Source organism: Strix aluco, unplaced genomic scaffold, assembly GCF_031877795.1.
Source record: "Strix aluco isolate bStrAlu1 unplaced genomic scaffold, bStrAlu1.hap1 H_1, whole genome shotgun sequence".
NCBI classification, from domain to species: domain Eukaryota; kingdom Metazoa; phylum Chordata; class Aves; order Strigiformes; family Strigidae; genus Strix; species Strix aluco.
In genome coordinates this window covers 839,146-853,869 of record NW_027436666.1, presented here as the reverse complement: position 1 = coordinate 853,869, position 14,724 = coordinate 839,146, and the positions used below count along the sequence as shown (strand labels likewise).

Below are 14,724 nucleotides of genomic sequence, written 5' to 3'. Positions count from 1 at the left end.
GTGATTTATCACTGCAGCAACAAAATACTTGAAGGTAGACTTTTTACTGGGAATCAGGATGGGAATCTGATTCAAACCCCTGAACTCTAAACTTCTGTGAGAAGCTTAACTTTACAGTTTTTCTCTAATTCTGAACTTGGCTGGTATCTTAGATGAAGAATACACTAGTAATATTCACTACATATAAATCTCTTGAGTAATATATTAAATATTTCTCTTCATGCCTTAGACAATATTGCACAATAAATTTATGTAAAATATATATAAAATATATATAAAATAAATAATGATAAATAAAAATTTTCAGTTCCTATGTTATAGAAATGTTTTAGGAATGCTTCTTCCCCCCTCACTCTGTACATTCAAACAGAAAGGACTTGACTGTTACGTTTTAAATTATTATTTAAAGGAAATCTGGAAAACATATTGGGAAACAATATGGGAAACATAGGGGAAATATGGGAAATGGGAAAGATGGGGAGGGACTCCTTATCAGGAAATGTGGGGATAGGACGAGGAGTAACGGTTTTAAACTGAAAGAGGATAGAGTTAGATTAGATATAAGGAAGAAATTCTTTACTGTGAGGGTGGTGAGGCACTGGAACAGGTTGCCCAGAGAGCTCCCGAAGGAGCTGGCTGGGGTGCTTACCAAGCCACTTTCCATCATTTACCAGCAGTCCTGGCTGACCGGGGAGGTCCCGACAGATTGGAAATTGGCCAATGTGACGCCCATATATAAGAAGAGTCAGAAGGATGATCTGGGAAATTACAGGCCTGTCAGCTTGACTTTGGTGCCCGGCAAGCTGATGGAGCAGCTCATCCTGAGTACCATCACACAACACACGCGGGACAACCAGATGATCAGGCCCAGTCAGCAGGTGTTTATGAAAGGCAGGTCCTGCTTGACGAACCTGATCTTCTACAAGAGGGCGACCCGCTTATTGGATGAGGGAAGGGCTGTGGATATTGTCTACCTTGACTTCAGTAAGGCCCTTGACACAGTTTCCCACAGCATTCTCCTGGCAAAACTGGCTGCTCGTGACTTGGATGGGCACACGCTTTGCTGGGTAAAAAACTGGTTGGATGGCCGGGCTCAAAGAGTTGTCGCGAATGGAGTTAAATCCGGTTGGCAGCCGGTCACAAGTGGTGTCCCCCAGGGCTCGGTTTTGGGGCCACACCTGTTTAACATCCTTATTGATGATCTAGACAAGAGGATCGAGTGCACCCTCAGTAAGTTTGCAGATGACACTAAGTTGGGTGGGAGTGTTGATCTGCTCGAGGGTAGGGAGGCTCTGCAGAGACACCTGGACAGGCTGGAGCGATGGGCTGAGGCCAACTGCAGGAGCTTCACTAAGGCCAAATGCCGGGTGTGGCACTTGGGCCACAACAACCCCCAGCAGCGCTACAGGCTTGGGGAGGAGTGGCTGGAGAGCTGCCAGTCAGAGAGGGACCTGCGGGTGTTGATTGACAGCCGGCTGAACATGAGCCAGCAGTGTGCCCAGGTGGTCAAGAAGGCCAATGGTATCCTGGCTTGCATCAGAAAGTACCGCTGTACTCGGCACTGGTGAGGCCGCACCTCGATTACTGTGTTCAGTTTTGGGCCCCTCACTACAAAAAGGACATTGAATTACTCGAGCGTGTCCAAAGAAGGGCAACGAAGCTGGTGCAGGGTCTGGAGCACAGGTCTGATGGGGAGCGGCTGAGGGAACTGGCGTTGTTTAGTCTGGAGAAGAGGAGGCTGAGGGGAGACCTCATCGCCCTCTACAGCTACCTGAAAGGAGATTGCAGAGAACTGGGGATGAGTCTCTTTAGCCAAGTAACAAGCGATAGGACAAGAGATAATGACCTCAAGTTGCGTCAGGGCAGGGTTAGACTGGCTCTTAGGAAGTATTTCTTTCCAGAGTGGGTTGTCAGGCATTGGAATGGCTGCCCAGGGCAGTGGTGGAGTCCCCATCCCTGGAGGGGTTTAAGAGTCGGGTTGACTTAGCGCTTAGGGACATGGTGTAGTTGGGAACTGTTAATGTTGGGTTAATGGTTGGACTGGATGATCTTCAAGGTCTTTTCCAACCTTGATGATTCTGTGATTCTGTTGTGGATATCCCTGGAAGGGTTCAAGGCCAGGTGGGACGTGGCTTTGAGCAACCTCATCTAGTGGAAGGTGTCCCTGCCCATAGGAGGGGGATTGGAACTAGATGATCTTCAAGGTCTCTTCCAATCAAAACCATTCTATGATTATTTTGAAAATTCAGGTGAAAGAATAAATTCAGCTAGAATAATTAAAAAATGCCTATTGTCTTATCTGTGCTCCCATATTTGGTACTTCCAAAACAACAACAACACATTGTTACAGCAGGTTAAGTTGTCTTAAAAAATCTAGGAGAGAGTCAATACAGTCCAATTATAGGGATATATCTCACTGATATAAAATACTGAATGGGACACTCACAACACTAACTGTTGTATTTCTTGGGATACGAAGAATATCTGTGATTTTGTGATAGAATCTGGAAAATAAAATGCAACTGGTATTCTTATAATTTGTATACATAGAATCCATTTTCTCACGTAATTATTTGAGTATTAATATGATTTTACAAGAGTTTACATTGAGCATAATGAGTTTTTTCCATCAGTCGGTATGTCATACCCGTGGTAACTTAGTGCCATACACAGGCTGTTGCAATACTGCCCTACAAAGAAACAGAAATGTAATAATTTGAATAAGTAAGGAAAGAAGGATGGAAAGAAAGATGTAAGAAAGGAATTTAGACAAATTCCCCAGAGGCACTCATTACAATTTTCCTTTCAATGTTTTATACACCTCTGTGGCTCAGGCAAATTGAAAAAGAGCAGTGGGATCTATCAAAGATCAGTAGCCAGTTGTTACAGAGAAATCTTAATCAATTTTAGAAAGCAACTACAGAAATTTTAGATAAGATACGACAAAATGGAAATGAACAGAAAATCAAATGCATCTGAATTTTTAAATAAAGTCTGTATATCTGTAGTAATAATAATTTCCACAAAAATGAGTTATACATATGGATATCTATAGATTACAAAACCATGTATACATGTGTGCACCTCCTCCTAAAATACCTAAATTACTTTTTTTATCTTGATCTCAGATGTACTGACAGTGCTTATTGTAGATACAGATAGACTAAGTGACTCTAAATCATGGGTATTTTTTTTTGTTAGCTTTTCCTGTTACTAATGTATTCTGTGAATGCTGAGAATTGGTTTTCCTCAGTTTTTACTTCCTATATTTCCTTTCACTCAAGGAACTCAAAGTATTTTGTGAACATAAATTAATCAAGGTTCAAAACCTTGTCTAGTATTGAGAAGTATATCTGCCTTATTAGCTACAAATAGAGGAATGGGATTAAAAATGGCATGAATTACACCCGACCCTGCAGAATACAGAAAGTAGTCGTAGTCATTTCCTGTTCCTCCACTCACATGATATTGAAGTTTAAAGAGTATTTGTTCTGTTCATGGAGTATAACTTTGACTGGGAGAATTAAAAATAAAATATCTACCACCTCTTTCTTTGTGCTGGCTCAACTTCTGGAACAGGCCTATGTGAAAGGTTCATGTTATTTCTATATTGTGTTCCCCGGGGTATCTGTTGCCTCAGAGAAGCTCTTGGTAATACATCCAAACTGACACCACCTGTATTAATTCCAACCATTTACAATCACCAAGACTGAGCTAGCATTTTTTTGAGTGTACTGTTTATATTACAAATAAAGATCAGAGAGATGAAAAGACATTTCATCACTAGATCCCAAAACTTTTAAAAGGTATCATGGAGCGTTCCAGCACACAGAACACTATGAGGAACAGCCCACTGCTCCTTGGGGATGCTTTTGCTCTTGGAAAAGTAATTTCTCCACTTATTCTGTTTCTGTGAGTCACAGGAAATGGCGCATCCTTCAATTTACAAAATACAAAAACCTTTCGTACTTAAAAGAAAGACTGCATATCCTTGCTTTTCACATTAGAATAGCACCTTTCTGGGTATCTGATTGCATCAATGGAGACTCCTATCAATATCAATATCAAGGGAATGTTGCTTAGATAATTATATCTGCTTTTTCCTTGGGAAATAAATATGTGCACCACCCTCAATATCATCCTACCTTTGAGCTAAAGGTGATGGCAGTAGCTACTGATAAATCTCATTCCATACTCCTGATCACAAAATTATGCCTTATTCTTGATTGGCAGCTCAGAAAAAAAATCTTAAACCTATGTTCTTATATGTTCTTGTGGATTCTCGCCAGTTGCAGTATTACAGGTCCAGAATCCCGAGAACAGGTTAGAAAATCTTGCTGTGAACAGTAAGACTGACTAATGTACGCAGTTAAACCATATTACCAAGAGACTTCTGAAGCTGGTGATGACAGAATTTGGAGGCTGCTCATATTTCTTAGCCTTCCCACGTTTTAGGTGTGGATTGAAGACTGACATGTTCTGAAAACATTCTTTATGACAATGGTAAAAACCCCCCAGATTTCAGATAAAGGAGAGCAATAGCGTAGACCTATTATTCTAATCGCATATTTCTGTGTGTTACTATTTTTGCTTCATTTTGTGCAGTGTATTTTCTTATTTTCACAGGTGTCAATCTTCATCTAGGAACTTCTGTATTTGCTGGCAGGCGACCTTAATTCTCTTTTAATGACTTTTTCTCTTAGTGAATCAATACTTAATTTTAAAAGGTCTTCTTTACTTCCTAATCATCTCCCTTATTTTTCCTACTCAAAGGCACATTTAAAAAAGGAATTCAATAGCTCAGCTATTTCAGAAGCATTATTACATTCCATATAGAACTATATGAAATACAGAATATATTATATTACATCTAGAATCATGGCTGTTGATTTTTCATTTTAGACTGTATTTTCAACATATTTTTATATTCCTATTCTCTTCTATTTCTCTGGTTAGTATTAAGCAACTCTGGCTATTTGCTGTTCTTGGTTCATCCTGAAGTTTTTACCCAACCAGTCTCTTTCTGTGTCTTCCCTTCTTCCTTTCCACAAAATCTAACCATCAGAAGCTGTATTGATAGCCAGTTATGAAAAGATTAGCATGGTCCATATTACTGCTGGTACTCAATGTAATCATATCAGAATGAAACCCACTTTGATATACTTGTCAATGCTTATTTTCAGTCTGGCTTTTCAGTGCGGTGTTCCTTTTGTTTTGCTTTCTGTGGTATTTTTAAGGTTCCTGTCTCTCCAATCTACTATTAAAACCTATATTGTTTATTTAATTTTTTTCTCCTTTTTTTTTTTTTCACAAAGCATTTGTTCTTTCACAAAGCTTCAGCTCACACTTGAAATGAAAAGCTGTGTATGTCATAATCAATCGGGATATAATAAATAACTTGGTCCACTGCAAACTCATACACTAAGAACTAATACACTGAATTGTAAGGTTTCTTTTGATATATGCCAGTTCTTTCTATATCTCCCTGTCCTTTCCCTGCAAAATGTTTTATATGCAAGAAAGAACAAATGTGAAGAAAAATGAATTATGAAATGCGAAGCTTTGTACATTATAAAAAAAATTAAACAAATTTCCAGAAGAGTGTTTTAATTCTGTCAACTGCTGTAAAGGTAAACACTCTGCTGCATTAAGAGAACTAAGAAATGCAATCAGAAATACACGACTGCAACTGAATGAAAACAAATGCACCAGCATAGTTATTCCATTTTCTAATGCACATGGCTATTCCAGACAACAAAACTTAGGCTATACTAGAAATTGGTAATGTCTTCGGTATCTTCCTCACTGAAATCACTTTCCATTTGGAAACAAAATATTAAAGTCTGTGAGAGGGTGTAAGGCCACCTAAAAATAATATTGTCAATCGCCAACAGAGGTATTCCTGTTTTTCAGTAGCAGTGGGTTCCAAAACTATGACCTGTTACATTAACATTTAATTCTCACCTATACTATCACATTAAGCAATCCTGAGAAAGATGTCTTGTTGCCTTTCAGATTTTTAGGTTGGTAAACTGAGCAAAATGGATGTCACATTCTTTTGACAGTTTGAAGAAATATGAAAATTGGAAACCACACTTGAAGAAATTCCACACTGTACCACGTATCCTATAGAGCTCAAAAATTCAGCAGCAATGTGTTTAGGTGAGATTAGATCAGCATACTACACTTGAGTAAGCCTTTGGCAAATGGACTAGTCTCATGTGTTGTAAACAATATGTTACTGATAACATCCCTAAGTACATAACTACATAGGGGGAGAATTTTAACCCATGCTCATTTATTTTAAATATATTTACAATCTACAGAAATGAATTTTCAGATAAGTATCAGTCTCTTCCTGCCTCCATCAGAAAAACAAAACCTACTTAATCCATAAATTCAAATTGTTTTCCTTCGTTATGTAAAACCTATTAAAAAAAAAAATCTGTTCCCCCTTGGATATACTTCTAAAAGATTGCTGATAATGAATACAAGGAATATTTCCTAGCACTACCTATCAAATTTTTAATATTCATACCAATTGCAACTCTCTTTGTATCTTAACAGAGACAGTACGAAAGAAGTACAAGTACATTAGAGAAAGTTGTCTAGCGAAATAAAGATGATACCTGTAACTTAGGACCAGATTACTTTATCAAAATAATAACAAATGTGAAATATTACTGGGGCATCAGTAAAATATTTTACATCCACGCATAGGTAAGAGTGAAATTCACCCTCAACCACCTGAAAGCTCTTGCATACTCAGACATAAGTAGCCTCTTTGTATACATTCAAAGTAAAAACTTCAGTATTGGTAAGAAACTTTAAAAGATATTATATAAAAGGAAAGTGGTGGCCAATGAGGTGAAGTAGCTAATGATGGATCCAGGGCTATAAATCCTTACTAACAAATATAACCACTTATATCATGACTGGTCTCTACCCATTTTATTTAAACTGAAATAAGAGGATTTTAAAAGAGCCGATGAAAGTCTACTGAGCTTACAGATAATACATAGCCATATCTTAAACTTACTATGTAATTAAGCTCTACTATCACCATGGCACTTATGTATACCCAATGTTGCCTGGATTTGAGAAATCTGTATCTCTCCATAAAGTATTTTCATACTTCAGGTATTAATAATACTTAGATTGCCTTGATTTTTTAAAAAATGAGCTTTTGGGGATTTGCAGAAGAATGTTTCTGCTTTGTTTTAATTTTTTTCTTTGTACTTCAATTTTGAAGGGAGACACCCCTCCACACGCACACACATTTTTCACATCTTTTTGCATTCACTCAGCATTTGATTGAAGAGTTAATTCAGCTCCACTGAACAATGATAGATGTAATGAACAGAAAGGTCTTCCAATGTGAGAGATATTCTTCTCAATTCTTTCTGACAGGCAAGGGATGGTAAATAGACAAAACAGAGTCAAGCTAGGCAGCAAACTTGTAAAAAGAATGACTCTGGTAATGTACAAGGACAGCATGCACATCAATGAATACTTACATAAATGTCTGCACCATAAAATCCATCCTGGTATACAACACTGCAAGGATGCACACACAAAGAAAAACATCCATATTAGTGCATTTCCACATGCAAATGCCACCAACCCCTGCACAGCTGAGGTTAGTCTTGTCACAAGTACAGAGGGAGGGGGAACGAAGGCACTCTTCACATTGGTTAAGGAGGTTGGTAGTAATTATCAGAAGTTAAACTGTACTGAACACATCTTATAAAGTATGCCAAATGCTTAGTCAAAGAGAGGCAAAGCATGGCAGGATTTGAAAATAATTTTGATAAGGTTTGGGGGGTTTTTTCTTCTTTTATTTTTTTTTTTTTTTTTAAGAAACCACATATTGGCAGCGTTTTTTAATAAAAAAATTCAGTGGGCCAATGATACAATCACTTTTAACACATTACAAAATGCCATCTCTTGAACTATCTTGTCCTGCAATTATATCAACCCGCTGAAGCAAAGCAGTAGTTGTCATAACTTAGATGGAAAACAAAACAGCATAAGTTTATATGGTGAGAGGAATGTGTGAAATAATTATAGTGGTGGTATTCTACCTATTGGGTCAAATCTCAATACTTCAGTGTACACAGAGATGAGAGTATTCATAGGCACTGCATTGTTGGCTTGATATACATTTCCAATAGGGACAACAGGTCTGTTAAGAATGTCATGGAATTATTCTTACAAAAAAGAAGTATTAACCTTCCTCGCTTTATCATTTTACAACTTTGGCAAACATGCCAATGGTTCTGAGCTCCCCTGCAGCTTTGGTTGGATACATTACTACTTATCTGAAAAAATGTAGCATGTTATATTGCTGTTAACAGTTTACCCAGAGACTGCTGCATTTCAGCTAAGATAAATTGTCATTGTAAATAGTTCAAATTTTAGATTCTAAACGCTTTAGGATAAATGACACAGGACGACAAAGATGGTTTAAATGATTACACTAAATAAAACTGGAACTACACAACAGTGGCCTACCAAATACACACATTACGTAAGTCCTGCAATTTTACATTCACTTGTCAGTTCTGCAACTTAAAATGGGTATTTCCAATATCAGAATCAACCCAAGTTGTTTTGAGAGTTAAATAAGAGAGCACACAATAGTTTTTTTGCAACAATATTTTCAATTTAGGAATACTATTATCTGGGAATAATAGTTATTACCAAGTTGCTAGCCTAAGCTGTTTTGCAATTCCAACAAGAATTTTCATGTCAGAAATATAACTGATCTATTGAGGTCAATGACCAAAACCCACAGGGCTGAGCTGGTATGTATCTAAATCAGAATCACTTGAGAAAATCATAAATATGCATACATGCACACAAACCACATTGATAAAACCACATTGATGACAAAAGTTTGATATGGAATAATAACGTGTGAAAACTCAGCTCCGCTTAAATCAGCATCTGCCATTTGCTTCAGTAAGGTCAGACATTTACTCATGTATTTTTCTATTTATTATGTCTGCAGAACAAAATATGCCAAATCTGGTCTACACTGGTAGCTTTCAGAGAGCTTGCTATTGACATTGTAGCGTACCTTCGTTTTGGTTTTGATTATTTTAAAACATTACATATTTTTCTTATATCTGTTTCCACATAAGAAATAAAACATTCCACATGACTGTGAGGTAGAAGTACACAACTGTGAACAACATAGAAGGAGTTTTATGAGATGATACACAAATGATACAAGGTTTACTGAAGATGGAGGCCCCGTAACCACAACCCTCAGTTCCTCATATCCCTGTGCCACTTGTGCTGGGAGGAGGTAGAGGAGTTGGGAATGAAGGACTCAAGCTGAGCCTGGGAAGAAGGAGCGGAGCGGGGGGAAGTTGTTTTAGGTTCTGTCTTTGTTTCTAACCATCCATCTGAATTTTAATAGGCAATAACTAAATTAATTTTCAAATTAAGTCTGTTTTGCCCATGATGGTAATTGGTAAGCAATGCCCCTGTCTTTATCTCAACCCAAGAGCTTTTCCATTTTACTTTCTCCCCCTACAGTCTTGAGGAGGGGGAATGAGAGCACAGCTGGGTGAGGGTCTGGCAGTCAGCCAAGGTCAACCCACCACAGCACATTAAAACATACTATTTTCAATTATTATTAAACATTACTGTTCAGAAAATAACGCTTTTGAAAGAATATGTGTCAGAAAGGGGACTTCTTTTTCTTCCTCCTCTTGGTGATTTGCGGATACACAGTGAGGATGTCGCAAGATGAATAGGGGCCAATACATTTTTAATTGCCAAGTGCAGCTGGTTGTAATCTCGGATAGGTTACTTCATTCACCTAGGCCTTCCTTTTACATATAATGCTCAGTCTTGCACAGACAGAAACTTATTTCGAATTCTAAATATGCAACTGCTTCATAAATATTATACTGAAGGAAGTACCCAACACTAAAATGAGACATGAAAGCATGACTCTGTCACTAAACGTGGTTAGTATTAAGATGAAGTGACAGAATCAGGCAATTCAGTGTAATGCTTCCAAGCAGGACATGTACTATGGAAAGATATCAGCTGATTTTATCTTATTTCCTCCATATAGTCTTGCAGTACGATAGTTATGTTAAATACAAAATCTTCTGCTTCTTTTGAAGTTTGAAGAAAAGTAATTCCTCACACTTTCATAGATTTTTCAGATAATATTTTCTTTATTCACTGTCCTTGTCATTCGTTGACTCCTGTGACTGAATCTTACCAGTGGAATCAAATGCATTTTCTAACAGCACCCTTCATCAGAAGGACAAAGTGTAAAACACCAAGAGCTGTATTTTGCTCTTGTGCTTTTCTTTCCTTCAGTCTATAATTTTCCAAAGAGTAATTTGCTTGGTTTATCATCCCCTTTTCTCTCTCTGAAGCTATAGGCAGAAAACAGATGACAAATCTCAAGCATGGAAAGAGACTGAATGCATCACACAGGGACCCATCTCACCACAGCTCCTTTTATACTTTACATTCAAAAAATTGTATTGTCAGACAGATACACCCTCAGTTCCTTGTAAACCAACACAGGGTCTGAAAACAACCAAGTAACTGAAATCTGAATTACTTCACTCAGGAATGGAGGACATGTTAATGTGCAACCTGAAGGCATTACATAAGAGCAACAAATTTGGGGGATTTATTCAGTTGTATTTTATGATTTTATTGTGCTAAGGAAAACTCAGAGAAGAAATGTTGATTTAATAAGAAAACGTGCATCTACATAGCATCATATGTGGCAGCCATTTCCTGAAATTTTCTATAAATATGAAACTTTTTTCTCACCAACTATTACACATCTGCTTTGCATGGTTTTGGCTGCTTTATTTTAGTCTCTCTGTCTTATATTTGTAACTATATTAAGACAAACTCTTTACTAGTTTAGATTTCACCTTTGTAATATCCTGGGAGGACTACATCTGTCTTCATGATCATTTTTCTATCCTCATCTTTCAAAAGGATTGGGTTTAATAACCTATCAATAACATGAGACAACAGTTCTTGACTGTACAAACCTTAGTTTGGTAACTTCATAGCAGCTGAGTATATATGGCCCTCAGCCATACACACAATCTGCACAAGTTAACATAAATAACCTAAGGCAGGTTAAGTGCATGGAGCGATTGATTCAGTGTAACAAATGGGCATTACAATCATGATTTCATTCATTGCAATAGGAATCATGGTTATAGTTCGCTATTTCCCCTCCACAACAACTGAGAGAAAGCACCCGAGAAACAAAAGTTCTCTATTTTCTGATTGCTGGTACAGTTGCCTTCACTGTCCTACACATATTTTCCAGTTTTTGGTCTCAGAAATCACCTTTTATACAAAACATTTTATATGAAGTCTTCATGAAGCAAATAAAAGAAGAGATGCAACTTGGTTTATTTAAAATAAACCAAAAAGACCAGGAATTAAAGTAACACCTCACAACACTCTACTAACACAACTTTCACTGTTGTAAATATAGAATTGAAACTCTTGCTTGAGTCTGTTTCAACTTTTTAGAATGTTCTCTAATTCCAGGTTCTTGTCTTTCCAGTTTCAACATTTTCTGCCACAAACAAGTTATGTTGTCTGCTTTGGAAAATTAATTGAGGGCATTGCTGCAGAGAACAAAGCTGGAAGACATAAATCACTATGCGCTGGCAAAACACCTTTTTTCTTCTAACAATTGCACGTATATACAAAGCACAGAGTCCAAAGTAAGAGGAAATTTCTGTGAGCCCGAAGAAGTGTATTGGCAAAAACCATAACTACCGTAGTAGATGTAATAGTTTATATTAATTATCCTTCTTTCTCTAATTCAGAATAAGGTGTTGGAAAATAAAGCTTCTTTTCCATTTTGAATGAGTTAGAAAGTAGCACTTCAAAACAATTATTTTAACAAAGGAGGACTGTTTCTGAATAGTCTCTGTTACTTCTCCTCCACCCTCCCCAACCTCACAACTTTATTTAGGGTTGAGGGTTTTTTTTAATATTCTTTGTTCCAAAGAGAAAAAAGCATATTGCTGTCCCGCTGTCCCCTGTCTTCCCAGAAAAGACACCAGAAGCAGAGATATCGACTGCAAGCTAATTCTCTGTTAGCTTCATCAGAACTGGAAGGAGCAGAGAAGAAATATAAAGACAAAGTAATCACACACTAAACTTGTGAATAACTTGAGGCAAATGATGCTGAAACAGAAGGGCTTCTCATTAGTTTTATTAATACTGCTATCTACTACTAATATCTGTTATACTACCAGATATACAGTGACACTGTCTTTTTTGACAGCAGTATAAAGATGGAGCATCATATTCATGATGTTTTACTATTTGGCAAATGATTTTCAAGAATGCTGAGTTTCTAGTTGCTAATTACAGGTATCAAAATCAAATCACTGCTTGCAGTGCTTTGCCAAAGAGAACAAAAACTGATTCTCCTTTCTTTTGGCAATGTAGGTACTGCCAACTGCACCTACAGTCTGTCATAAGAGTACCTTTGCTAGTAGCTTCTGCTTTATTAGGATATTTCTTACACCATTAGTAGGCACTTTGTCAATAAAATAGATAATCCTAGAAAGACGTAAGTCAAGCCAAGAAGACTTTTTTTTTTATTGATGTCTTCTTTTTTTTAAAGAAATTATTTTGTACAAAACACTATCTAGTACCCAGAGAGAAGCCTGAAACAAAGGTCAAAGAAGCAGTAAGCTCAAATCTTCCCATATGGAAGCTGTCCCAAAAAAGAAGGTATGAAAGGAATTTAGTCAGCTTAAAATAGTAACTGCTTTGCTCCTCAACCAAGTCACCAGTCCTGCTGTGGAGTTCCGGGAGAGCCCCCTGAGATGAGCAGGGATTAGCTCCTAGCTCCACAGCTACCTCCTCGCATACTGACAAGCTCTGACCTCCATGCACCGCTCATGCCACACACAACACAACCGTCTTGCTTCTCTTCCTCCTGCAGCATAGTGCTGAAGCTAAGCTCTCGATGCAATGTAGATCTCCAAACACTTTTAAATTTCAGCGTTCAGTTTTCTCACACAAATGAAGCTTTACTCCCTCATTTCGGTTGGTTTTGTATGGTACATTGACAATTGTACATTAACAAATTATACATATGAAGCTATGAGTAAGCTGCATACTGTAGTATTTCAAGGCATTAGAAGTGATGCTAAAAATGAAGTATCTTCCATGAGCTAATAAACAAGACTCTATCTCAAGGAATTAGTGAAATGCCTCACTCGCAAGGAAAGGATCCATTAATTATTTCTGTAGTGCTACATAACTCATGAACACTGATTTCCATTTTAAATGACATGTTTTAAAGCATATGTGCTGTTCTTTGATTTATAAGAAAACAATGGCCTTATATACAGCTATAATCAAGAATTTTTCTCAGACCTAGCAAACCATGCTGTATTTGCTGTTTCTCAGTAACTGTGAGGCCCAGCAGAAGAGAGCTGTCCATATGAACCACACTAACTTGTTTCGCCTAATGAGCACAAGATCTAGATTTCCTTACAGCCTGGGACTCGTTGCCATTTCTTAGATTTCTTGATAAACAGTTTCTAAGAAAAGGTCACAGTCAGTATCAAACAGGATACCAGTGAACAAGAACAACCACAGGTTCAAGGGAGACATAATAGAAAAGGCTTTTGTTACAGAGCAGGGAATCCTCAGACAGTGCTGCTGAGAGGAAGCAGCATGTCACAGTCTAGTCTAAGGATACACACCCTTAGCTTTACAGTTGATTTCCAAATTTAAAGCAAAATTATTCAGCTTCTACTCCAAAACTGAAGTGTGAAGGTTATTTCAGATGAAGTATTATATTTTATTTCAGTAATAAGCTTTCTAAGGTTGATAAAAGAAAATGAAAACGGTAATTTCAAACTTCAGCTTTCAATTTTACACTTATATGTGGGTTCTTTTTTAAAAAGAAAAGTAATATTTTTCTAACTAAACAGTGCTGGAACTTAATGTAAATTTATAATTAAAATTTCATCCATCATTATACAAAATAAATGTCTTTTTTTTTTTTAATGGTTGAAAACATTTTAGTATGAAACTGTTTGCTTGGCTCTAAGGCTGGGTTCCTTCCTTGAGTGAAAAATGAGAAATTGTTACTAAATGAATTGCAAAAGGCCATTCAATGTTTTTTCAATTTTTCGTATCAATATTCCAAGTTGTTTGCTTCCTTCTGTAAGTCGATTCATTCTCTGTGATCTCTTTATTATCTCTCTATTATTCCTTGACTCCTACTCCCACTGTGACTGAAAACCACATTCTTATAATTTATTTTAACTGATTAAGGATTTTATGTGATTAAAATTCCTTTTTGCTGCTTTGATAGGTCAGACTACATAATGGGTGAGCACAGAACAAAGTATTGCAAAAAAATTCCAAATTGTACTATTGTATCAGTGAAGTTACTAGCACAAGATCTAATACACAAGGCCAAAATTATTTCAGAATAGAGCTTTATTAATCCAACTGTGTTATCAGTGCAACAGAGGTATGTATTATTTCTGCACTGATCCATGAACTACAAAAGTTGAAAGTTTGTTTTGTGCATTGGAAAGCAGTGCCTTGTTATAAAGCATAGGTGGATGGAGAAAATTAAACCTGACAAATATCTGAACTGAAGTCTATCTAAATTAAGACAAAGCTTACTAATTGAAAACTTCTGCAGCGTTAAACTGTGATAGAAAACAT

The 14,724-nt window shown here is 37.0% G+C and overlaps 1 protein-coding gene across 26 annotated transcripts in view; it reads right to left on the bottom strand.

Annotated features, from left to right (window-relative positions):
• Positions 1 to 14,724, bottom strand: part of LOC141919139 (RNA binding protein fox-1 homolog 1) — a 766,805-nt gene that overhangs the window by 35,614 nt on the left and 716,467 nt on the right. For all 26 annotated transcript variants that reach the window (XM_074814133.1, XM_074814139.1, XM_074814151.1 and 23 more), the window contains one exon: positions 7,518 to 7,557. In XM_074814133.1, coding sequence (XP_074670234.1) covers positions 7,518 to 7,557 — 40 coding nt within the window. The remainder of the gene's footprint in view (positions 1 to 7,517; positions 7,558 to 14,724) is intronic.